The sequence below is a fragment of the Erinaceus europaeus genome, chromosome 3, assembly GCF_950295315.1.
Source record: "Erinaceus europaeus chromosome 3, mEriEur2.1, whole genome shotgun sequence".
NCBI classification, from domain to species: Eukaryota; Metazoa; Chordata; class Mammalia; order Eulipotyphla; family Erinaceidae; genus Erinaceus; species Erinaceus europaeus.
The window spans coordinates 72550122-72575981 of NC_080164.1; the positions used below are offsets into that span (position 1 = coordinate 72550122).

A 25860-nucleotide genomic window follows, 5' to 3' on the forward strand; every position below is an offset into this window, starting at 1 on the left:
CTTCACTGCTTGTGAAGCTTCTCCCTTGCAGGTAGTGGAGCGGAGACACGAACCCAGGTCCTTGTTCATGGTAATATGAACACTCAGGAGTGCCACTGCCTGGCTGTTTTTAGACAGAAAGAGCAAGGCAAAGAGAAAAGGAAAGAAACCACAAATCAAAGCTGCCTTTAATGCAATGGGAGTCAGTCTGGAACGTGGGTTGAGCACATGACTAAACAAGCACTTTATTATTTTTTAATTAATTTATTTATTTCATCACTCCCATCACAAAAGGTCTGTGTCCCCATCCCCACACCCATAACCAATATAGTTCTCCCAAAGTCTTGAAATTTGGTTGAGATTTTTTTTTTACATTTGTATGTTCAATTGTTTATGCTCCACATGAATGAAACCATTCTATAGTTGTCCTTCACCTCCTTACTTGCTTCAATGAGTATAATCTTCTCCAGTTCCAGCTACTTTATCCCAAAGGACACATTATCATCCCTTTTTATTGCTGTATAGTATTCTTTTGAATATATGTACCATACCTTTTTTTTTATCCAGTCACCTGTCAAAGGGCATTTTGATTGTTTACAGTTTTTTGCTATTGTGAATAAAGCTACTATAAGTATGGGGTATGCATATAATCCTTTTGAATCAGTGTCATTGCATCTTTTGGGTATATGCCAGTAGAGGAATTGCTGGGCCATATGGCATTTCCATTTGTATTTATTTAAGGATTCTCCATACTGTTCTCCATAGTGGTTGTACCAGTTTACATTCCCACCAACAGTGTAGTATAGTTCCTCTCTCCACATCTTCTCCAACACTTATCTACTCTTGTTGTATTAGTGGAGCCCATTTTCACAGGTATGAAGTGGAATCGCAGTGTGGTTTTAATTTGCATTTCTCTAATAAGTGAGTTAGAATATTTCCACATATGTCTGTGGGCCATGTGTATCTCTTTTTTAGAGAACTGTCTATTTATATCTTCTGCCCACTTTAATTGGGCTGTTCTTTTCCTTTTTGTTGAGCTGTATGAGTTCTTTATAAATGTCTGATATTAACTGCTTGCCTGAAGTGTGGTTTGAAAATATCTTTTGGGAGTTGGGCTGTAGCACAGAGGGTTAAGCGCAGGTGGTGCAAAGCACAAGGACCGGCATAAGAATCCAGGTTCGAGCTCCCCACCTGCAGGGGAGTCGCTTCACAGGCAGTGAAGCAGGTCTGCAGGTGTCTATCTTTCTCTCCTTCTCTCTGTCTTCCCCTCCTCTCTCCATTTCTCTCTGTCCTATCCAACAACGACAACAACAATAATAACTACAACAATAAAAAAAACAACAAGGGCAACAAAAGGGAATAAATAAATAAAATAAATATTAAAAAAAAGAAAATATCTTTTTTTTTCATTTGCTTTATTCTCTCTTACGGTTTGAAAATATCTTTTCATATTTGCTAAATTTCCTGTTTATCCTTATGGAATTTTCTTTTGATGCATAAATGCTTTTAAATTTGATATAGCCCCATTTATTCATTTTTGGTTTTGTTTCTCTTGCCCATGGGGTGGAATCTCCAAGTATGTCTTTAGTGTTAATGTACTGGAATGCTTCATTAATGTATTCTTCTATATATTTTATAATTTCAGGTCTAATATCCATATCTTTGGTCTATTTTGAGTTAATTTTGCTGCATGATGTTATATGGTGGTCTAGTTTCATTTTTCTGCATGTAGTTGTCCAATTCACCCAGTGCCATTTGTTATAGAGACTTTCTTTTCCCCATTGGACAGTTTTAGCACCTTTATCATATAGCATGTACCTATCTATGTTTGGGTTTAATTTTGGGCTTTCTATCCTGTTCCACTGGTCTATATATTCATTTTTGACCCAATACCACACTGTTTTAACTACTGTTGCTTTGTAATATAAACTGAAGTCAGGGAATTGTGATGCTTCCATTTTTATTCTTTTTCCTCAGATGAGCTTTGGCTATTTGTGGTTTTCTCCATACAAACTTTTGGATAAGTTGTTCAGTTTCCTTGAACTATGTCACTGAAATTTTAATAATGATTGCACTGAATCTATAAATTGCTTTTGGCAGGATTGCTATTTTTATAATATTTATCCTTCCAGTCCATGAACAGGGGTTAATCTTCTATTTATTTGGCGTCATCCTCTATTTCTTTTAACAATGTCCTATAATTTTCGTTGAAAAGGTCCTTCACCTCCTTTGTTTAATTTATTCCGAGATAATTTATCTTTTTGCATTCAGTAGTAAATAAGATTGCTTCTTTGAGTTCCATTTCCTCTGGCCCATCTTTTGTATAAAGAAATGCCACAGATTATGAACATTTATTTTTTAGCCTGTTACTTTACTAAGTATATTGATTTCCAGTTAGTTTTTTGGCAGAGTTCTTGGGGTCTTTTATGCATAACAACATATAATCTGCAAATGATGATAATTTACTTTCATCCTTCCCAGTCTGGATTCCTTTAATATTTATTTCTTGCCTGATTGCTATGACAAGGACTTCTAGAACTATGTTGAATAGAAGTGGTGAGAGTGGGCATCCTTGTCTAGTTCCTGAGTTTAAGGGAAACGCTTTCAATTTTTTCCTTGTTGAGCATGATACTGGCCATGGGTTTGTCATATATAGCTTCTATTGTGTCCAGGAATTTTCTTTCCACTCCCAGTTACTTAAGGGCCTTTATCATAAATGGGTGTTGACTTTATCAAATTCATTTTTGGGGGGATAGAAATATATATAGAGAGATGATATAGAAATATATATAGATGAAATGGGATATAGATAGAAATATATATATATAGATGAAATGGGATATATATATATCCCATTTCATCTATAGTTTCATTTAAAACCGCTATTTCCCTGTTGATTTTTTTTGTCCAGATAATTTGTCTCTTGCTGTGAGTGGTGTGTTAAGATCTACTACTGTGGTGTTTCTGTCAATTTCTCCCTTAATTTCAGTGAGTTTTATGTATTTGAGTGCAAAAACAAGCACTCTCTAAGTGAGCTATTTTGTTGGCCCAAGGTTATTTTATTTTATTTTTAAATTTTTTTATTATCTTTATTTACTGGATAGAGACAGCCAGAAATCAAGAGGGAAGGGGGTGATAGAAAGGGAGAGAGGCAGAGAGACACCTGCAGCCCTTCTTCACCGCTCATGAAGCTTTCCCCCTGCAGGTGGGGACCGGGGGCTTGAACTCAGGTCCTTGCATATTGTAATACGTGCTCTCAACCAGGTGCAACACCACCCGGCCCCAGCCCAAGGTTATTTTAAAGACCATAGAATGTGTAGGCAGGTTCCCAAAGCTCTAGTGAACTTTGGAAAACCACTGTTTACTTCGTTTCTCCAGATTATATCTGTAGAAACAGAAGACACAGAAACTGGTCCTCTGGAGCCAGGGACTGCCACACCCAGCCCTTCTTGTGGAAGTGGTGCATATGGTCTTCCTCTGCCTCCTTTCACCCCTGCCCTCCTCTAACAGATGAAAGCAGACCCTTGTGGTGCCCTTCACTGCAAGATGTCCTGGGAGCATTTCATGGTCTGGGCACCCACAGTCCTGATCTCTACAGGCTGGCACCCTCTCATCAGGGCAGGAGGTGAGTCATTGCTATTCCTCATTTCCCTTTTCCCTTGTTCCACACTTATGGAATTCAGTTTAAGCCTATCACACCACAGTCATTAACTATGTAGAGGTTCTTGCGTATCAGTTATACCTCACTCTTAATGTCAAAGCATTTAACAAAAAAGTTAAATAAAAAACCAGACAAAATACTACCCCAAAAGGAATTCTTCAAGATAGATCCACACTGTTAAGTATTAAAGGTAAGCAGTGGTGACTAAATGTAATATCATTGAGCATTGAGCATACATAGTTGTCAGTTGCATTGTTGTTTACAAAATGCATCAATGTTTATAAGTTACAGGGACTGGGGAAATTGCATAATGGTTATGCAAAAGGCTTTCATGCCTAGGCTCTGAGGTCCCAGGCTCAATCCCCTATACCACCATAAGCCAGAGCTGAGCAGTGCTCTTGTGAAGGAAGGGAGGGCAAAAGGGAGGGAGGGAAGGAGGGAGGAAGGAGAAATATATTTATTTATAAGTTACAAAAAAGAAGTTCTCATTATTTTTAAAAACCTGTTGATTTCATTTATTTGTTTTTGGTGCTGGGTATCAAACTCAGAGCCTCATACCACCACTGAGCTTCCTACTTCCCAGCTTATGTACACCTTTATTTACTTATTTATTCATTTATTGAAAACCAAAGCTACCGAGTTGCAACTTTTGCCTGCTTGGTGAAGCCTATTCTGAGGGAATCACAGAGAGCCACCTCTCTGGTGACCTCCCTCCCTAAGGTTGGGGTTGGTGAAGATACTCAGGTGGAGACGGTAGCTTACCTGGTAGAGGGAATAGCTCACCTGATAGAGCTCACTGGTCTGAAGGAATCACAGAGCCACCAAAGGTACCTGTGGCTTAGTTTTACACCAGGAAAGAGGTGGGGGCTGGATTATGCTGCTGTCAACCTCAGGGACAGCAAGAGCCAGGTGCTGATAAGTCTTGTGTAGACTGGTAGCTGCTCCTGCCCCTTACTGATTCAGAGCCCTCAGTGCCCCCTCCCCTCTCCCAGGTCATGCCCCAGTCTCCTGTCCATCTCCAAGCCTGTCCTTTGGCCCATTACCTACAACCAGCTTATAGCCAGCACGGCACAAGTCTTTTCTACAATGCTCAGTTCTGTTCTGTGGGTGCGCCAGTTGTGCACTGGGCTGGGCTAGAGGAAGGACAGCAATATTGGCCTGCACACTCCTTACGTCTGCCTTCTATGGATAGAGCCTACTAGTACATAAATGACGATTGTTGGGTGCCTAGTGACAAGGCCTGAATTATAAAAGCATTTATGTCATATCATAGCCTTCTTGTTGTACAAATTACAGAGCACATCCAGAATATTTGAGAAGTTTTTGACAAGTTGGTCTGAGAACTGACAATGTTCAGACCCTGGCCACACACACACACACACACACACACACACACACACACACACACACACAAGCTGCTGGAGCTTTTTTTTTCTACTGCACCCGCCCAGGGATGCTCCCCTGCTAGGAAAGCCAGGCCAAAGCTTTCTTAAGAACCTGTTCCATGGCTGTTTTTAGTAATCGTCTGCCAAACCAAACCACACTTGGCTCTGCTATATATACCCCATGCGTGTGCCAGCCTGTTGCACTCCTGCTTTACTCACTCGTCTCAGGGTTTCAAGTTTGGTGGAATAAGTTATTTGCCTCTTTTCTTCTCTTCTTCTGAACATCAGTCCCACTATGGGCTCAAATGAGAATAGAAAGAATTACACTCACAGAAAAAGAAAAAGAAAACTACATTCCGAGTAGGGGGAGCATCAGGGGAACTTTCCAGGTTCAGGAATTTTTTGTTTGAGTTGCTTTTGTTGTTGTTTACCACAACACAGCTCAACTTTGGTGTATGATGTTGCTGGGTATTAAACCTGAGCCTCAAATTTGTCTCTCTGGCCCCAAATAGCCACTTCTAACTCTTCTGATGAATACCCCGTATCCACTTGGGAAGTAGGAGGTAGCCCTGGATGGTTATAGCTTCCCAGTTTACTCTGCACCAAGCTGTCCCCCCCCCCCAAATCAGTGGCTTTCTGACCTTAGACTTCAGCACAGATCCACAGTCTACGAGTCTATCTCTTGAGACTCAGGGGACGGAGGGTCATTAGAACAGTGACCCTTTAAGTGCATCGTCTCAAGTGTTTGCCCCAGTAGCAGACTTCCAGCTTTACCAGACATTTGGACTGCAGAACTAAGAGTCAGCTTCCTGGATGTGCTGTTTTGGTGCCTCTGCCTCTGTCCTTACATTACTGACCTTGTGCTGCCAGGTTGGCACACTTCCTGGAGGGTTCTCAGCTGCCCATAGCATGGGCTATGGCAGATGGCCTCAGGGTGGCCCTAAGAGCAGGCCGGGACCACCTGCTGAGGGGATTTTTCTGCCTGAACACACCTTTCCCTTGAGAAGCCAACAAGCAGGTCCTGATTGGCGACCTCTCTGTGACCTACCTCCCTAGGATTGGGGTGGTGAAGAAACTCAGGTGGAGAAGATAGCTCACCTGGTAGAGCATAGACTTTACTTGAAGACCTGGGATCGAGCCCCTGACACCACATGGGGACATGGGAGCACCGCATGTAGCACTAGGGGATGCTTCACAAACTAGAGAGATGCTGAATGTATTCTTCACCATCACCTTGTCCCCCACCACCACCAGACTTAAAGAGTCTGCTAACTAACTACCAGACCGAAACACAGGAACTTGCAAAAAATTAAAATAGAATAAATAACCGGCTTGGTGTTTACATGATGAAGTCACTGCTCCCAGCTTCTTTTTTTTTTTTTTTTCCTTTTTGATAGAGAACGAGAGGAAAGTGGAAAAGAGAGACATAGAGACACCTGCATCACTTCTTCACTGCTTGCAAAATGTCCCTCCTGCAGGTAAAGACCAGGGGCTTGAATCCAGCTCCTTGCATAAGTTAACAGGTGTGTTCTACCTGCCATGCCACCGTCTGCTCCCCCTTATAGTCTTATAATCTTGTAAACCATTATTTAAAAGAAAGAGAAAAAGAAAGGAGGAAGGAAGGAGGAAGAGTTCCTTGTCTGCCAGTAAGGACACAGTGAGAAAGAATTCAGCAAACTGCAAATGAGGATATGTTCCCTCCCATGACTCCTTCCAGACTAATGCCCTGATTCAAAACTCAAACCTCTGGGCCAGGCAGTGACACACCTGGTTAAGTGCACACATTGCAGTGCCCAAGGACCCAGGTTCAAGCCCCTAGTCCCCGCCTGAAGGGGAAAAGTTTCACAAGTGGTGAAGCAGAGCTGCAGGTGTCTCTCTATCTCCCCCTTCCTCTCAATTTCTCTCTATCTCTATCCAATAATAAATAAATAAAAATAAAAAATAACTTCAACCTCCAAAACTGTGAGAAAATGAGTCTTTTGTGTTTGTGTAAATCACCTAAACTATGGCATTTTTGTTATTACATACAAATACAAGGAACTTTTTTCCAGACTTAAAACAGATAAGCACCAAACCCTTTTTAAAAATAAAGAACAAGGGGCCAGGCAGTGGCACACCTGATGAAGTGCACACATTTACAGTGTGCAAGGACCCAGGTTCAAGCCACTGGTCCCCACCTGCAGGAGGAAAGCTTCATGAATGGTGAAGCAGGGCTGCAAAGTGTCTCTGTCTCTTTCCCTCTCTATTTACCTCCTCCTCCCCTCTCAATTTCTCTGTCTCTATCCAATAGTAAATAAATAAAATAAAGTATTTTGAAAAGGTAGAGAACAATGAAGGAAAAAAAATCTACTGGGCTGGTAGAATTGCTTAGACACAAAACCCCAAATCAAAGAAAAGAAAAAGGTGAGGGGAGGGGGCAGGAGGTCAGAGTTCTGAGTGTTATAGGGTTGGAAGACACCCATCTAAGAGTATTCCAGAAAAAACAAGGAGGCTCTAGCATCACCTTCACCAGCAGTGTTGCTTCCTTCATGGAAATATGGATGGACAGTAAGAGAAATTTCAGACAGGGCCTTCTCCCCCTGGTTCTCCTCTTGCTATTTCTGCCATCTGAGGTTTTCTCTGTTGAATTCTAGCCATGTCCTCAGCTAGGGGTTCCCTGAGGGATGTCTCCTCAAGGGCACCCACAGGCCATGACTAAACATGAGGGGCTGAGCAGTCTCTGAGCATGCCCCCAGGATTTGACTTCCTTTTTAGATGAGGTAAGACAGATCTTTCCCCCTCTGTTCCTAGTCTCAGATTTGCTTAAAATGCACCATCTCACCAAGTGCTTCAGGATTCTCTTTCTGAAAGATGTAGCCCCCCGCCCCCACCCCGTGCCCCTGCATCTCATCCATGCAGACTAGCTGATGTTCATTTTGTTGCAAATACAGTAGCCTCTGCTCTCCACTGAGGCTGAAGGTGGTTTGGACTGGGCAGTTATTTGAGATTGAAAGAGCTGAAGAGAAAGAACCAGGTTGTGAACACTGACTAGAAAGTGGGAGCAAGGGCTTGAGTATCCTTGAAGGGATGCTACAGAACCTTGTTTGCAGGTGACCGTCTCTCACCTGGAAAGGGAGGGAAGGGCCTTAGGTGTTGAGAGCTGGTCCTCCAAGGCCTCACTACAAAGCTCTACTGAAAAGCTATACTCAGTATATGCCAAGTGCTGGGAGCCTTCTTCTACTTGGTTCTCTGAAAGGGTCACTTCATACTAAGGCCAAACAGTGAAGTAAGTGATAATACAATGAAAGGATAACTTGTGTGTGAGTGGTCTGTAATGGGCTGTTATAAGACAGTATAATTCAGTCTAGATAAATAAGATCTCTCTCCCTTTCTACTAGCTTAGCATCGACCTTCTTCATTGCCTTGGCCTTGGCCAGGTGGAGCTGAGAACCAGAAGCAGTCTGGTTTAGTGGTGCCAGCCTTGGACACCTGCTCATAGCCTTCGTGGTGGGGACCCTGGTAGAACTCACACACCCCCCTTTATCAACTTCCCCAAGAATGTCCCTCTACAGATAGCCACTTTGTCATCCTTTGCAGCCCTGGGGGAAGCAAAGAAACTTTGGTATATGTCAGCGATGGCTTCATGATGCAGAGCTGTGTATAATGGCCTAAATCCTGACCCAGTCAGCTGGATATGTGGCTTGGGGAGCAGGGGCTGGATAGAGGAAGCACTTTGCTGGGGTGTCCTCTCATAAGACTGTCAGCTTTCTCTAGAACCAATGAGCCCTGAAGGGAGGCATGTGACTAAGCTGAGAGTTTCTGTGCTCAGTGGCCTTCTGCTGAGAGTGTGGTTGAGACTTGGCTTCGACTGCTGTGGGTTCAAGCAGTTAAAGACGTCTGTGTTTAAGTCAAGTAAGTCCTCAGAAAGGCTGGGAACAAGCACCCAGCTTTATTCTGTTCTCATGGGAGTGTAGCAGTATGCACAGGAAGAAGGCTCTCTGCCCGTCCCACTTGGCATTATTCCCTGTGGAAAGGGGGCTCTTGTCACAAGCACACCTCCCCTCCAAGCTCTTGGAAGATGTCTTGCCAGTTCACACTTCCTACACTCTTCTCTCTGGCACCACCAAATGGTCTAAAAGCCCACTCCTCTCCAGCAGAGTCACAAAGCCAACTCTGTAACTACTCCCACCCTCTGGGAAGTCTGATAGCATTTGGTCCTGTGCCATGTACCCCATGATCACTCACAGACTGGTACCATCCAGAACACCCCCTCTCATGCTGGCATGGACCCAGGTGTGCCCAGGTGTACAAATACCAACCTAACCTCCCCCTTCCTTGGGCTTGAATAAATGCTGAAATGTGGTAAACAGCTAAAGCTGTCCTTAGGACCCCCAGCTCCAATTTTAGTTTACTGGCACTTACTTCCCAGGTTCCTTGAGTTAAGTGTCTCTCCTACTTCCCTACTGAAAAGCAACATCAGTGCCAAGAAGCAGAGAGAAAGAGAGACTTTTCACCAAAGCTTTTCATCATTCAATCATGCATAGAAATAATGCTATTCCCTCACTGGTGGCCCTGGTGGCTCTACCTGGGCCATAATCACTGACAGTGCTCTTGTCATCATCAATGACTTCACTTATTAAGAGCCAAGATTATCAGAAACCACAAGCTAATTCTAAGAGTACAGGAGTGGCTGAGACAACTAGAGAAGTCTTGTCATAAACTCACTTTACTTTTTTGGACTCAGCACTATGTGTTTGGCCAGAGAAAATCATTTAGTGAGGGTAGTGCTGTTCATCTTCTACCCAGCCAGCCTGTGCTGGAAAGCTCACACCAAGTGTGGAAGACAGACTCACTGCCAAGTGTGGAAGACGGACTCAATGCAAACACCTTACCATTCCATGTGTGACACTGGTCTTTAAAGAGGGTTGTTTATGTCTGGAGAGAAAGCTCACTGAGAAGGGCATGTGCCTGGCCATGTGTGAGGCTCAGGTTCAAGCCCTGTTGCCACATGGGAGGTGCCATGGCACAGGAGGAAGTTCTAGTGCTATGTTGTCTCTCCCTGTCTCTCTCTCTCTATCTGAACAAAAAAGTGGTCAGAACAGTAAAACCACACATGTTCAAGGACCCCTGCTCCGCAAAATTAAATAAACTTGAAAAGGTTGATTAGGAAAGAAATAAATAACAGGACTGGGTCGTGGCTCATCTGGTTGAGAGCACAAGTTCCAGTGCACAAGGACCCAGGTTCAAGCCCCTGCTCCCTACCTGCAGGGGGAAAGCTTTGTGAGTGGTGAAGTAGGGCTGCAGGTGTCTCTCTGTTTCTCTTCCTCTCTATCTCCCCTTCCCCTCTCAATTTCTCTCTCTCTCTATCCAGTAAATAAATAAAGATAATAAGAAATTAAAAGATATTTTAGAAAAGGAAAGAGGGAGTCGGGTGGTAGCGCAGCGGGTTAAGCGCACGTGGCGCAAAACGCAAGGACCTGCTTAAGGATCCCAATTCAAGCCCCCAGCTCCCCACCTGCAGGGGAGTTGCTTCACAGGGGTGAAGCAGGTCTGCAGGTGTCTCTCTTTCTCTCCCCTTCTCTGTCTTCCCCTCCTCTCTCCACAGGCGCTTAAGCTGCTATGCTACCACCCGACTCCCTAAATAGGGTTTTTATGCAACTCCAGCCTCTTAACTTCATCTATTCAACCAAGTCTTACTCTCCCGGTATTAAAACATGGCATCTTACTACCAGCACAACACTGTTAAAAGGACTCCCCTCCCAGTGTTCTCACTCTTTCATTTACTTTTTTTTTAATTATTTTTTTACCAGAGGACTGTACACTGCACAGCTATAGCTTATGGTGGTATGGGGAAGGAGGTGGTTTGAACCTGAAACTTAAGAACCACAGGCATGAAAGTCTTGTATAGTGATTATGCTGTTTTGTTTGTTTGGGGTTTTTTTCTTTTTAATTTTTTATTTGTGATTAATAGTGGGTTACAAGATTGTAAGATTCCAGTGTATAGTTGCACAGTGCACCTTCCACCAAAGTTCCTCCTCCCCACATTCCCACCTCCCAAAGATAACCACCAGAGTTCTCACAAGCCTTAGAAATAGTTTACTTACTTCTGTTTTTTGCTGTTGGTTTTTTTTTTGTTTGTTTTGTTTTGTTTTGTTTGCAAGTTCATGTGTATCAGTTCTCTAGATCCCACATGAGTAAAATCATCTGGTAGTTATCTGTCATCTCTTTGCTTATTTAATTAAGAATAATCCTCTCCAACAAAGGCAACAAAAAGGAAATAAATATTTTTTTTAAAAAAAGAATAATCCTCTCCAGTTCCATCCATTTTGTCCCAAAAAACACGATATCGGGGGTTGGGTGGTAGTGCAGCTGGTTAAGTATAGGTGGCACAAAGCTCAAGGACCGGTGTAAGGATCCTGGTTCGAGCCCCCGGCTCCCTACTTGCAGGGGAGTCGCTTCACAGGCGGTAAAGCAGGTCTGCAGGTGTCTGTCTTTCTCTCCCCATCTCTGTCTTCCCCTGCTCTCTCAGTTTCTCTCTGTCATATCCAACGACGACGACATCAATAACAACAATAATAACTACTACAACAAAAACAACAAACAAGGGCAACAAAAGGAAAATTAATAATAATAATTAAAAAACAACAACACAGTATCATCTTTTTTGATTGCAGAGCAGTATTTACTTTTAACCAGACCACTGCACCACTAAGCTCTGGCTTATGATGGTACTGGTGATGGAATCTGGGGAATCATACCCTCAAGTATTAAAGTCATTCTGCGTAACCATTTTGCTGTGTCCCCAGCCTAGGCTTTCACTTCCAAGCATAGCTAGGTATGTTCATTCATGCACTCCTTTAGAGAAGACTTTTGGGGCAGTAAATTTTCTGGCCTCCAAGTCTCAGAAAACAAAAACTGAAGCTGGAGACCTGGCCTACATGTCAGTGAGATAAGGCAGCCTCTTAGCAGGGCCCAGTGAGCCCCACTTGCTGTATTCACACCCCACAAAGTCCACTTTCTGACTTAGCCAGGTGGCATGGCAGAGGAAGCAGGCTGTCATGTCTGAGGCTATGAAAGGCCCAGGCTCCTATTCTAGGGGTTACCCCTCTCTGTCTCCAGAAGAAGGGCAGCTACTACAGTGAAGAAACCTGTGAGGTGGCCCACATGGAGAGAATAAATAACCATGTGAGTAAGCTTGGAGCAGTTCCCCCAGCCCAGCAAAGCCAGAGTTGAATTTGCCCTCCCCAAACACCCTGAGCAGTAGCACAAGGCAGTGGAGTCCTTGGCTAGATGGGTCAGTGGGGCTCTCCTCTGCCACTGTTCTCCTTCCTTCTCTTATTGCATTTATCTTCCTCTCATCTTATAGAGTGCTTAAGAGTGAGGGCAGCCTGCATGAGAGGAAGCCACAGGACACCCCCTGGGAGATCACCTTGGACATCAGCCTAGGCTACATCTGTAAGGTCAGTCAAATAATTTTTATTTTATTTTATTTTATTTATTATTTCTGGGGCTCCCAGTGGCTTTCCTCCCCCCTTTGGATAGAGGGTGAGAGACAGAGGAGGGAGGGAGAGAGAGAGAGGGAAAGAGAGGGGGAAACATGGTGGCACCCATCCACCACTGGTGAGGCATCTCCTCTGCAGGCATTCCCATGTGGTGACCTGGGCCTCAAACCCAGTTCCATGTACATGGTAACATGTGCACTCTACCTGGTGAGCCACCTGCTAGCCCTCCAGAGGGCCCTCTTCACCTGACCCAGGTGCAGCAGTTAAATTTAGCGAGAACCATTTGGCACCTGCCGTATGTTAGCCATCTCTGCACATTATAGCTGCCAGCACCATTGAATTAAAAACTGACATTTTGTGTGCCTGCATCTTCTCCCAGGAGACCCTAGGAATCTTGACCTCTTAGACCTGGGTGCTGGTTTTTCTCAGTCCCTCCCCAGCAAGGCCAAGGGTGCTCCAACTGCCAACCCCCTTCGGCGCTTTCTCCTAGGGAGGCCACCCCTGCCCTTATGCTCTTGTTTCCCAGTTCCTGGCACTGTGTGTCCTAGCCTGGCCAGGGACCTACACGGATGGCAATATCCTGAGCCTCATCGAGTTGCTGTGCCGAGCCAGTCTGGATGTGGGGCTCCGCCTGCTGCCCAACACAGACCTCCAGCAGCTCCTCCTCCTGCTCCTAGAGAACATTCAGGAATGGCCAGGGAAGGTATCACAGGCCCCCAAGTCCAAAGCAGAAATGCCTGGCCTCATCTGTGAGGTCCACCGTGCTCCTCCCAAAGGCACCCAGATGAGGACAGCAGTGCTGTTCACACTTGTTGGTCACAGAGTACCCAGGAGCACTCCCTTCCACACCTGGCCTTGCTGGTTAACTTTTATTTATTTATTTATATTTTTACCAGAGCACTGGTCAAGCTTCTGGGGGTGGAGAAGGAGGGGTTGGGAGAGGGAGTGAACCTAGAACGTTGGAGCCTCAGGTGTGACAGTCTTTTTTTTTTTTGCCTCCAGGGTTATCACTGGGGCTTGGTGCCTGCACTATGAATCCACTGCTTCTGGAGACTAATTTTTTCCCTTTTTGTTGCCTTTGTTTATCGTTGTTATTATTATTGTTGTTGTTGTCATTGCTGTTATTGTTGCTGGATAGGACAGAGAGAAATAGAGAGAGGAGGGGAGACAGAGAGGAGGAGAGAAAGATAGACACCTGCAGACCTGCTTCACTGCCTATGAAGCAACCTCCCTGCAGGTGGGGAGCCGGGGGCCCAAACCGGGATCCTTACAACGGTCCTTGTGCTTTGTGCCATATGCGCTTAACCCGCTGCACCACCACCCCCCGCCCCCGTGTGACAGTCTTTTTTCATAACCATCATGATATATATATATATATATATATATATATATATATATATATATATATATATATATACCTGCCCCCACCCTCACAATTTTTGACTCCCTGGTCTCCCCTTCCCTGAGGCTGGTAGAGATCAGGGTGCAAGGTGATCCCTCTTTCTCACTCGGCCACTCACTATTGTCCCCACAGCTCCAGCAGCTGTGCTGCTGCCTTAGCTGGATGTCTGACCACCACCATAACCTGCTGGCCCTAGTGCAGAGCTTCCCGGACATCACCCCCAGAAGCAGGTGGGTGCACCCCACCACGCCCTGCTTCCTGTGGCACTCATCCCTCCCCCACTTACCTCCCCCAGCCTGTAATTGATGGGGTGGGCTGAGGGGATTTAAAATCCTTCCCAGCAGTCCCTGCAAACTCCCCCTCAATTCAGTCTCTAAAACCCAGGAGAGAGAACTAAAAATAAAACCCACTAATGAGTTCATTACAAACAGGGGGGAAAGCCTAATTTTCTTAGCATGGTCTTATTAGAAAAACAATTGCCTTGCACAGTTAGCTTCAGACTGCAGGGTCCCACCCTCCTCCTTGGCTACTCCCTCCCCAGACTTTGCTGGGGCTTCTTTCTTGTTGTTCAGACCACAGCTGAATTATGAGTCCTCCTCCTGCCCAGTCCCCTCCCAAACCCAGTTATTTCTGCACAGCAATGAACTCCGCCAGGAATGAGCTTACTATTTGTTCCTTCATTCTTGGAAATAGGCTCCTTTGTGTTACCTCCCTGAGAGCAGGTCCCTTAACATTTTCGTGGCCATATTGCCCCACATCTAGACCAGTGCTGGCAGTGAGTGCTTTCGAAATTTTTTCAAAGGAATGAACTAAGTGAACAAACAACCTATGGGAAGGAAGATAAGACATAACACTCATTCTCAGCAGTCGGGTGGTAGTGCAGCAGATTAAGCGCAGGTGGCACTAAACATAAGAACCCAGCATAAGGATCCCGGTTTGAGTCCCCAGCTCCCCACCTACAGGGGAGTCACTTCACAAGCAGTGAAGCAGATCTGCAGGTGTCTACCTTTCTCTCCCCCTCTCTGTCTTCCCCTCCTCTCTCCATTTCTCTCTGTCCTATCCAACAACATCAACAACAACAATAATAACTACAACAATAAAACAACAAGGGCAACAAAAAAGAATTAATTAATTAATTAAATTTAATTTTAAAAAGACTCATTCTCTGGGCTGGTATTCTCCTTTCTCCTCCTTTTTTCTCCCAGTTTAGACCTTAACTGTCTGGAATTCCTTGCTCTTCCTTGAGAAGACCCGTATCTCCTCTCTTCTCTACTTGGTCTGCAGCAAATATCACCGAGAATGACACCTCCTCCCTCCTTTTCTACCAGGTCTATCTTGGGGCACCCTGGAAGCTCCTCCACCCACACTTCACAGATACCTTTGTAACTATCTTCTACTGGGATCATTTTCCTGCAAACCATCCCTGCTCTACCCTACCCACTTCCAAAGGTAGTTTCTGGGAGCAAACTTGACATGTGATTCATTCTCACTTCCTCAAGGCTAGCTCCTCTGCAGTCCTGAGATGAATTCCAGCTGGGGCTACTGTCTGTACAGAGTTTGCACTTTTCCCCTCTGTTGGCACAGGTTGTCTCTGGATACTCTGTTAGTCTCCTCTTAAGTCCCCAAAATGTGCCCAAGAGATTCACTGGAGTGTCTCAGCTGATCCTGTCAGAGTGAGTGTACGTGTAAGTGTACCTTGTTGACAGAAGAACATCCTGTTCAGTGTTGAGTCCTTTGTTGCACCCTGAGCTGCCAGTAGAGGCTTCAGTCATCCACGACCTTAAACTGGAATGAGTGAGTTAGAAAATTAACAGATGGTAACCTGAAGGTGACTCACACATGAAGGTGCGAAGTCCTGAGTTCAGTCCCTGGCACTGTATATACTTGGAGTGGTACTCTGGTTCTCTCTTTCTCCCTCATTCATCAAATAAATAATTTTTTTTAATTTTAATTATTTACTAATAAGAGACTGTAGAGGAAAGAGAGAAGGAGAACCAGAGCATCACTCTGGCACATGTGCTATTGTAATTTTTTTTTTCTTTACCAGAGCACTGCTCAGCTCTGGTTTATGGTGGTGCTGGGGAATGAACCTAGGACCACAGAGCCTCAAGCGTAACCATTTTACTTTTTGCATAACCATTATACTATCTCCCCCACCCTAAAAATAAATCTGTTTTATAAATTATTTATTTATTGGATACAGATAGAAATTGAGAGGGAAAGGGAAGATAGGGAAAGAGAGACAGAGAGACACCAACAGCTCTGCTTCACCATGAGTGAAATTTCCCCCTGTAGATGGGGACTGGGGGCTTGAACCTGGGTCCTTGAGCATTGTAATGTGTGCTCAGCCAGGTGCACCACCACCACCTGACCCTCTGGATTTTTTTTTTTCTTTATTGGGGGATTAGTTTACAGTCGACAGTTAAATACAACAGTTTGTACAAGCAACCCCCACTAGGTCTTCCTCAGCCATCATGTTCCAGGACCTGAACCCCACACCCCCTACCCCAGAGTCTCTTACTTTGATGCAATACGTCTCTTTCTTTCCTTCTTTCCTTCCTTCCTTTCTCTCCTCTTTTTTCTTTCTTTCTTTCTTTCTTTCTTTCTTTCTTTCTTTCTTTCTTTCTTTTTCTTTTCTTTTTGTTACCAAAGCACTCACTGTTCAGAGTCTTTTACTTTGATGGTGCTGGGGATTGAACCTGAGACTTTGGAGCCTCAGGCATATAATAAATTTTTTAAAAAGAAAATAAAAGTATTCAAATAGAGCAAACATTAAAAGGCACCAGAAAGTAGATATCAGAAATCTGCCCCTGGCCTATGCCACTTTGCCTGGCACCGTGGCCCGTGGGCATGCTCTTCTCTTCAAACAAGGTATGTTTTGGCAGTCTTTCGAAATGGATCAGAAAGAAAAGCTTCTAATTCTTCTTTCCAGCCATGCTGTATTCACTGTGGTCTTTAGTGAGCCCCCACCTTGGCACTCATGTTGTTCCCTGTGGGGCAGATCTCGAGGGAGCTTGCTGGCTATCTTGTTCTGACCTTGCAGGTGGTCGCCCCATTGGGCTCGGCGCCCAGACTGACCCCAGGAAGAAGGGCAGATCATTGTGCAGTGGGCTGTCCCAGTCTCAGTCTACTGGATGGTTAAACACAAAGTGAGACCTCCCACCATTTGTTGAGTGCACACCCCTCACTACCCCTTGGTTCATGGAGACTGTAAGGAACGTGCTGTCAATTTAAGGCAAAGTCGAGCTCTACGATGAAAAATAAAAAGAAATGCTAGAGCAAACCACCTGAAATGGGACAGAGGAGTGGGCAGAGGAGATTCTAGAGGAACCTCCTGTCTTGAGGCTACAGCCCTCATGGGCTAGGTCTCAGGAGCTGTTGGGAAGAGGGGCATGTATTCAAGCTTCTGTCCAGGGTCTACAGTGTATGTTGGAAGGAGACCTTTGCAGCCACTTGCAGGAACTAGTGAGAAGGAAGGCAGGCCCCCCAGAAAGCTGATGTTCCAGCATGCACCTCCTCTACCAACCTGGGATGTTTACTAAATACATTGCACATGCTGCTTCACTATGACTCTCAAAGTCGTGGGGGAAATGAAGCCAGCATAAACAGACTGCCTGATGAAATGAAGGCTGGGCAAGGGCTTCCTGAAAATGGTTACAAAGCTAGCCCTGGCAATGATATGGTAATGTTTGCCCAGCAGGTCTTCATAGATTAGAAAAGATAGCCCTGCCCAGTGTTGCTGGGGTGTGCAGACAAGGCATCCCTTCTCTGTTTATGTTGCGCGTGCCTGCACAATGCCTCTGGAGGGCCATTTGCCAAAGTCCAGCAACTGACTCTAAAATGTGCAAACCTTTTGACAAACAATTTAACCTAGGCAGAATAGTGAGCAAAGACTTTATTTACCTATACATTCATTCATTTATTTATATGTGGCACTGACACAGAACAGCTGCCTGAACCCAATTTGGAAATTTTAAAGAGAATGGAGAGATACCACTGCACCGTTTCACTATCCATGGAGCTCCTCCAGTGCCACTCATGGTGCTCCCATGTGGTTCCAGGACTCAGACCCAGGACCTTGGGCATGATGAGGTGCATGCTCTACTTGGTGAGCTATCTCCCAGTCCCCATGAGCAAAGATTTCTTGGCAAAGACATACTGCGTAGTGATCTTGACAAGAGTGAAAAGACTGCATCATTGGGAAAATAGCACAGTGGTTATTCAAAGAGCTTTCCATGCCTAAGGCTCTGAGGTCCCAGGTTCAATCCCCAGCACCACCATAAGCCAGAGTTGAACAGTGCTCCTGCAAACAACAAATGGAGGGTGGGGGGGCTGGAAAGTGTCTCAGTGCTTTACCATAAATTGAGCTTCATGAATGCTATAGAATGTTTTATAGTACTAAAAATTACATCATAGAGTGGGGGTAGATAGCATAATGGTTATGCAAAGAGACACTCATGCCTGAGGCTCCAAAGCCCCAGCTTTAATCCCTCAAACCACCATAAGCCAGAGCTGAGTAGTGCTCTGTTAAATAAAATCATAGATGAAAGTGAACAAAATAATGCTAAGTTAAAAAGATCATGAAATTCTACGTAAAGTGTGATCTCAGTTTCAGCACGTGGGAGGAGGAGAAAAATAGTTTTGAGAGATTGAGATTAACGTAAGTGATTTTATTGTCTTTGGCCTTCTTTCTCTTTTCCAAATGCCCTATCGACCTCCCCTTCTTCAGCTATATTTATTGTTGTCACCACGGGGTTTCAGTGTTCCAGGCTGACTTCTTCAGATAGCGAGAGAGATACAGAAGGAAAGGGAGATACCACAGTGCCGAGGCTTCCCTCAGTACATTAGTGCTCCCAGGTGCTGTTCCAGAGCCTCGAACCTGGGTCATCCACATGGCAAAGCAGATACCTTCCCCTGCTCTTCTGTTCTATAGGCACACCCTATCCTTGCCACTTAGCCAGAATTGTTTTCATGTAATGCTTTTTAAAAGTCTTGTTCTACAATCTTGAGAAGAAAGAACAAAACAGGAGGCATCACACTCCCAGATCTCCAATTGTATTATAGGGCCATTGTCATCAAAACTGCTTGGTACTGAAACATGAGTAGACACACTGACCAGTGGAATAGAACTGATAGCCCAAAAGTAAGCCCCCACACCTATGGACATCTAATCTTTGACAAAGGTGCCCAGACTATTAAAAAATGGGGAGAGCAGAATCTCTTCAACAAATGGTGTTGGAAAAAATGGGTTGAAACATGCAGAAGAATGAAACTGAACCACTATATTTCACCAAATACAAAAGTAAATTCCAAGTGGATCAAGGACTTGGATGTTAGACCACAAACTATCAGATACTTAGAGGAAAATATTGGCAGAACTCTTTTCCGCATAAATTTTAAAGACACCTTCAACGAAACGAATCCAATTACAAAGAAGACTAAGGAAAGCATAAACCTATGGGACTACATCAAATTAAAACGCTTCTGCACAGCAAAAGAAACTACTACCCAAACCAAGAGGCCCCTCACAGAATGGGAGAAGATCTTTACATGCCATACATCAGACAAGAGGCTAATAACCAGAATATATAAAGAGCTTGCCAAACTCAACAAGAAAACAAATAACCCCATCCAAAAATGGGGGAGGACATGGACAGAATATTCCCCACAGAAGAGATCCAAAAGGACGAGAAACACATGAAAAAATGCTCCAAGTCTCTGATTGTCAGAGAAATGAAAATAAAGACAACAATGAGATACCACTTCACTCTTTGAGAACGTCATGCATCAGAAAAGGTAGCAGCAGCAAATGCTGGAGAGGGTGTGGGGTCAAAGGAACCTTCCTGCACTACTGGTGGGAATGTAAATTGGTACACCCTCTGTGGAGAACAGTCTGTAGAACTCTCAGAAGGCTAGAAGTGGACCTACCCTATGATCCTGCAATTCCTCTCCTGGGGATATTTCCTAAGGAGCCCAACACACCCATCCAAAAAGATCTGTGTACACATATGTTCTTGGCAGCACAACTTGTAATCGCCAAAACCTGGAAGCAGCCCAGGTGTCCAACACAGATGAGTGGCTGTTAAGTTGTGGTATATATACACAATGGAATACTACTCTGCTATAACAAATGGTGACTTCACCGTAGCTGATCTTGGATGGACCTTGGAAAATTCATGTTAAGTGAAATAAGTCAGAAACAGAAGGATGAATATGAGATGATCTCACTCTCAGGCAGAAGTTGAAAAGCAAGATCAGAAGAGAAAACACAAGTAGAACCTGAACTGGAATTGGCATAGTTTGCCAAAGTAAAAGACTCTGGAGTGGGGGGAGGAACACAGGTCCAAGAAGGATGACAGAGGAGCTAGTGGGGGGTGTATTGTTATATGGAAAACTGAGAAATGTTATGCATGTACAAACTATTGTACTTACTGTCGAATGTAAAACATTAATTCCCCAATAAAGAAATTTTTAAAAAGTCTTGTTCTAGAAAATATTACATGTAACAAAGGTGGAAAGAGTAATATCATGGAACCCTTGCAACCACAGCCTATCTCAACAGATAGTCATGGTTCATGAGGATTTCTCTTCACCTGCATCTGCATCCCCTTTTCCTCTGCCCTACTTCTTTCCACATTAATCCCAGACCAGCAGACCAGCAGATTATTTTATCTGATCTCAGGATATATTTGTACAAGCTAAACCTCTAGTTTGGGTTTTTTTTTTTCTTTATTGGGAAGGGGATTAATGGTTTACAATCAATAGTAAAATGCAGTAGTTTGTACATGTGTAATATTTTCCAGTTTTCCACATAACAACTCAACCCCCTCTAGGTTCTCCTCTGCCATCATGTTCTAGGACCTGAACTCTACCCTCTAGTTTGGGTTTTATTAATTGAGTAAATAATATACCTAAAACATTTAACAGTCAAAGAACTCCCACAAACAATTAAATCACTTCCTGCTCAAGAATCTTTAGTTTCAGCCTCCAGTAAGAAGAAAATGTAATGAGACAGCAAGATAGCGCCCTTGAAAAGTTGCCTGCTTTGTCACGTACACGACTCTGGTTTGAGCCCACCTCCATCACACTGGAAGAAACTTCAGTTTTGTGATATCTCTCTCTCTCTCTCTCTCTCTCTCTCTCTCTCTCTCTCTCTCTCTTCCTCTCTCTCTCTCTTTCTATCTCTCTCTCTCTCAGTTGACTACGAGCAATGAAGCCCTAATACAGACCAATAAAGAAGGAATTTTTAAAAAATATTTTATTTCCCCACCTGCAAGGGAGTTGCTTCACAGGCGGTGAAGCAGGTCTGCAGGTGTCTTATCTTTCTCTCCCCCTCTCTGTCTTCCCCTTCTCTCTCCATTTCTCTGTCCTATCTAACAATGACGACATCAATAACAACAATAATAACTATTACAACAATAAAAAAAATAACAGGGGCAACAAAAGGGAAAATAAATATTTAATAAATAAATAAATATTTTATTTATTTGGTAGAGACAGAAATGAGAGGAAAGATATAGGAAGAGAAAGAAGGCTGGGGCGACAGCATAATGGTTCTGCAAAAGATTTTCCTGCCTGATGTTCTGAGGTCTCAGGTTCAATCCTGTTGTTAATGTTCATGAAAAATACCAACACAATCCCCAGCAACACCATCAGCCAGAGCTGAGCAGTGTTTTGGTGTCTCTCTCTCTCTCTCTGTACCTCTCTCATTAAATAATAAATAAAATATATAACAGAGCGAGAATGAGACAGAGAGATATCTGTGGCACTGCTTCACTGCTCATGAAACTTGGATAGAGGGCGATGGCGCAGCAGGTTAAGCGCATGTGGTGCAAAGCACAAGGACCAGTGTAAGGATCCCAGTTCAGGCCCCGGCTCCTCACCTGCAGGGGAGTCGCTTCACAAGCGGTGAAGCAGGTCTGCAGGTGTCTATCTTTCTCTCCCCCTCTGTCTTCCCCTCCTCTCTCTATTTTCTCTCTGTCTTATCCAACAACAACGGCATCAATAACCACAACAATGTTAAACAACAAGGGCAACAAAAAGGGAAAATAAATAAATAAAAATAAATTTAAAAAAGAGAAACTTGAGTAGAGATGGGGGCTTGAACCTGAGTCCTTGCACATTATAACATGTGCATTCTACCAAGGCACCACTGCCCAGCCCCTGAACTGTTTATTTTAAGATGGTCTTAGGGTGTGTTACCTGCACACTGTTCTTCCCCTAACTATCCCTGGAGAACCTAATGGACCTGCATCTTGATGTCCCCGTTCCCAGTACACTCCACTCACGCAAGCGCATGTATACACTACACATGCACACACACACACACACACACACACACACACACACACACACTTACACCCTGCAGGAGAAGCATTGTCACATCATTGTTTTTTCTGGCCAAAAGTCACCTCCTCAGAGAGAGTTCATCTGACATTCTTCCAACTGAGTTCCATTCTCAGAGCTACCTAGAACCAGACTCCTTTCTGTTTTCTCCACCAACTTAACAAATATCTTCTCCAATGGAATACAGATTCCCTGTGGCTTTATCCCTGTGCTTCAAGCTAGAATTTCTCAAATGCTTACACAACATCTGATGAATAACTGAATTCCAAACTCTGACTCCCTTCTTATCTTTGTTCCTGTGATAGAAGTAAATTCCTGGGTTTTATTTGGTTTCTTTATTTTAGAGGGAAGTAAGAGAGTTGTTTCTAGATTGTGGACACCCTGTGGTGGAGGAAATTCCTCAATATGCCTACATGTACACCTAGAGGCAATAAATCCTTGGCCACACCTACTGGAACGAGACTCAGATTTTACTACTTACGTACTCCTGTGGAATGATAATTGTCACTAAATTCTTCCAGGACCAGAACCCTGCCTGCGTCACTGCTGTCCTGTATCTCTTTGCACCTGACTCTTTCCAGCCTAGTCCTCTCTCCTATGAATGCAGGATCTCCCCAGTAACCTCTCAGCCTGGTTACTTTCCATCTGAAGTAGCTGGTGTCTGACTTGCTCAGAGGAACTGGCTGCTGGAGCAGACATGCAGGCAGCCCTGGGAGGAATCAGCTCTCAAGTCCTCAGGTCCTGGAGTGTGGGGACAGAATGATGACATAAGCAGACTGGACACAGCTTTCCCCAGAGTCCTCCTTGCTTTCTTCCATGTTCCACAGTGCCAGAGTAGGGATCACTTGCTCTCCTCAGGGCCAACCATTCTGTCTCCCAGCCAACCTCATATCCAGGCTCCATGTCAGTTCCTTTTCTCCTGGTCACTCACCTTCCCTAGATTCATTTCCTGGACTTCTCACTATGCTTTTAACTCCCTTCCGGAGTGTACTTCAGACCTGCCCACCATGAAAACTGCACAAGGATGTGGTGTGGTGACATAGCACGTTTTCTTTGTCCCCACCTTGACCCCTCCAGATCACCCAGAAGTCACATTTAAATTGTTAGCCAGCCTCCCTAGGCCCTCAGATGAGAGACTTCACCCAGACTTCCTGTGGAAGGAATGAGCATTCCTTCCCCACAAGCAGCAGGTCCCTTCTGTCCCCACTGTCTCCCCTATACAAGCCTCTACCTCCGGATACTCATACTTCTTGTCATCCTGATTCCTCCCAGACTCACAGAGCCATAAGATAATAAAAGTCTAAATGTATACGAATGAGAAGCAATGACTACAGAAGGAAGATTCTAGATGGGGCAGAACTATTCAGATCCTGATGAGCTGTGAAGTTTTGGGGAACTCGACCTGAGCCGTTGCCTTTAGCCAGATTTTTCTGTTAAGCACCTTATTTCTGTGGGCAGGTGTTTCAGATTCAGTGAGTGTGAAACAGAAGCTGCCACTTTCTTGGGGCCAGGTGGTGGTACCCCTGGTTAAACACACGTAGTACTTAGCAAGGGACTGCACAAGGATCTGGGTTTGAGTCCCTCCTCCCCACCTGTGGGGTGGGAGGCGCTTCTCAAGCAGTGAAGCAGGTCTGCAGGTGTCTATCTTTCCCTCTCTCTCTCTCCCTCCTCCTCTCCTTTCAATTTCTTTCTGTCCTATCCAATAAAAATGAAAAAAAAAAAAAAAAGGCCACCAGGAGCAGTGGATTCATAGTGCCAGCACAGAGCCCCAGCAATAACCCTGGAGGCAAAAAGAAAAAAAAAGTTAACCACTTTTCAAGGTGGGCCTCCTCTTTCATGGACCCAGGACAGCTGCAGCACTTGCCTGCTGCCTCAAGCCTGGGAGTTTGTAGGCAACGGAGGTTCCTCCCAAGTTTCCTCATCTCCCAGAGTAGTCACCCTTCCTCATCGGCCTTGCTAGCACTGAGGCTCTCATTCCATCCAGTCACCCTGGATTTTTGCCAGACTTGCAGACTATCTGTGTCTTACCTGTCCCTATCCTATCTGCCACTGACCTTCCTTCAAATGTACATCTCATCCTGTGACTTCTTTGTTTAGACTCCTTCTCCCTTTTCCTCAACTGAAATCCAAACAGTCCAGCCCAGTCCAGTGTAGGAGGGCCTCTGTGCCTACTTTCCCAATCCTGCCTTCTCCCCCACAGCCCGAACTCCTACTTCCCCAAAGAATCTGAAACTTTTCAGCCATCCAAACTCATGATGAGATTTGCTTCCAAGTTTTTATAGTGCTATTACATTTTTTGCTCTTGTTTCTTCTTAATTGTTGTAGCTATTATTGTTATTATTGATGTTGTTGTTGGATAGGACAGAAAAAATGGAGAGAGGAGGGGGAGATAGAGAGGGGGAGAGAAAGATAGACACCTGCAGACCTGCTTCACCGCTTGTGAAGCGACTCCCCTGCAGGTGGGGAGCCGGGGGTCTCGAACCAGGATCCTTAGGCCGGTCCTTGCGCTTTGTGTCATGTGTGCTTAACCCGCTGTGCTACCGCCTGACTCCAATATTACATTTTTAAGTAGATCATTTTATTGGAGAAATGTTGATTTACAAGACTGTTGTTATCACAGGTATACAATTTCACATCTGCCCATGATAGGTGTCAACATACCACACCCTCCACCAACAGTCTTCCTCCTTCACCATAGTACACTTTGTCCTCAACCTCCTCTCAGTCCTCTCCCACCTCCCCATTTTAAAAACCTTTGGGAAGGGGCTGGTGGTGGTGGTGGTGGTGGTGGTGGTGGGTGAGTGGTAGCATACTGGGTTAAGCGCACATAGTGTGAAGCTCAAGGACAGGCACTAGGATCCCAATTCAAGCCCCCAGCACCTCACCTGCAGGGAGGGTCTCTTCACAGGCGGTGAAGCAGGTCTGCAGGTGTCTATCTTTCTCTCCCCCTCTCTGTCTTCCCCTCCTCTCTCAAATTTCTCTTTGTCCTATCTAGAAACAAAAGTAACAATAACAGCATCAACAGTGGAAAAAAAAAAAAGATGGCTTCCAGGAGCAGTGGATTCATAATGCAGGCACTGAGCCCCCCCCCAAAAAAAAGTCTTTGGATCTGCTTAAGTAAACCACAGTCAGGGGCTCACCTGTATTTTCCCTTTCTTTGCTTCTTAAGTCTCACCTATGAGCAAGATCATCCAGTATTTGTCCTCCTTGCTTATTTCACTTAACATGATTCCTTTAAGTTTCACTGATGTCGTAGCAAAAGTGAAATTTTCATCATTTCTCACAGCTGAGTAGTATTCTGTTGTTAAAGATTTAGGGTGCTCCCAATTTGGGCTATTAAAAATAGTGCTGTATTGAACGTTAAGTGTGAATAGGTTTTTTGCTATCTGTTCCCTCTTTCTAAAAAGACTTGTCAAATATGCTCCTCTTTACCTGGTTAGTGTGTGTGTCTGTGTGTGTGTGTCTGTGTGTGTGTGTGTGTGTGTGTGTGTGTGTGTGTGTGTGTGTGTGTGTCTGTCTGTCTGTCTGTCTGTCTGTGTGTGTGTCTGTATCTGTGTGTTTTCTCTAAAAGTGAGGCTCAGATGCTGGTGTCTCTCCATCCATAAA

At 44.5% G+C, this 25860-nt stretch overlaps 1 protein-coding gene across 1 annotated transcript in view; it reads left to right on the forward strand.

Moving 5' to 3' along the window:
* FAM178B (family with sequence similarity 178 member B) overlaps positions 1-25860 on the forward strand; it is a 141592-nt gene that overhangs the window by 71971 nt on the left and 43761 nt on the right. Inside the window, exons 9-12 of the mRNA XM_007535724.2 lie at positions 3490-3604; positions 12371-12464; positions 13033-13209; positions 14041-14138. Coding sequence (XP_007535786.2) covers positions 3490-3604; positions 12371-12464; positions 13033-13209; positions 14041-14138 — 484 coding nt within the window. The remainder of the gene's footprint in view (positions 1-3489; positions 3605-12370; positions 12465-13032; positions 13210-14040; positions 14139-25860) is intronic.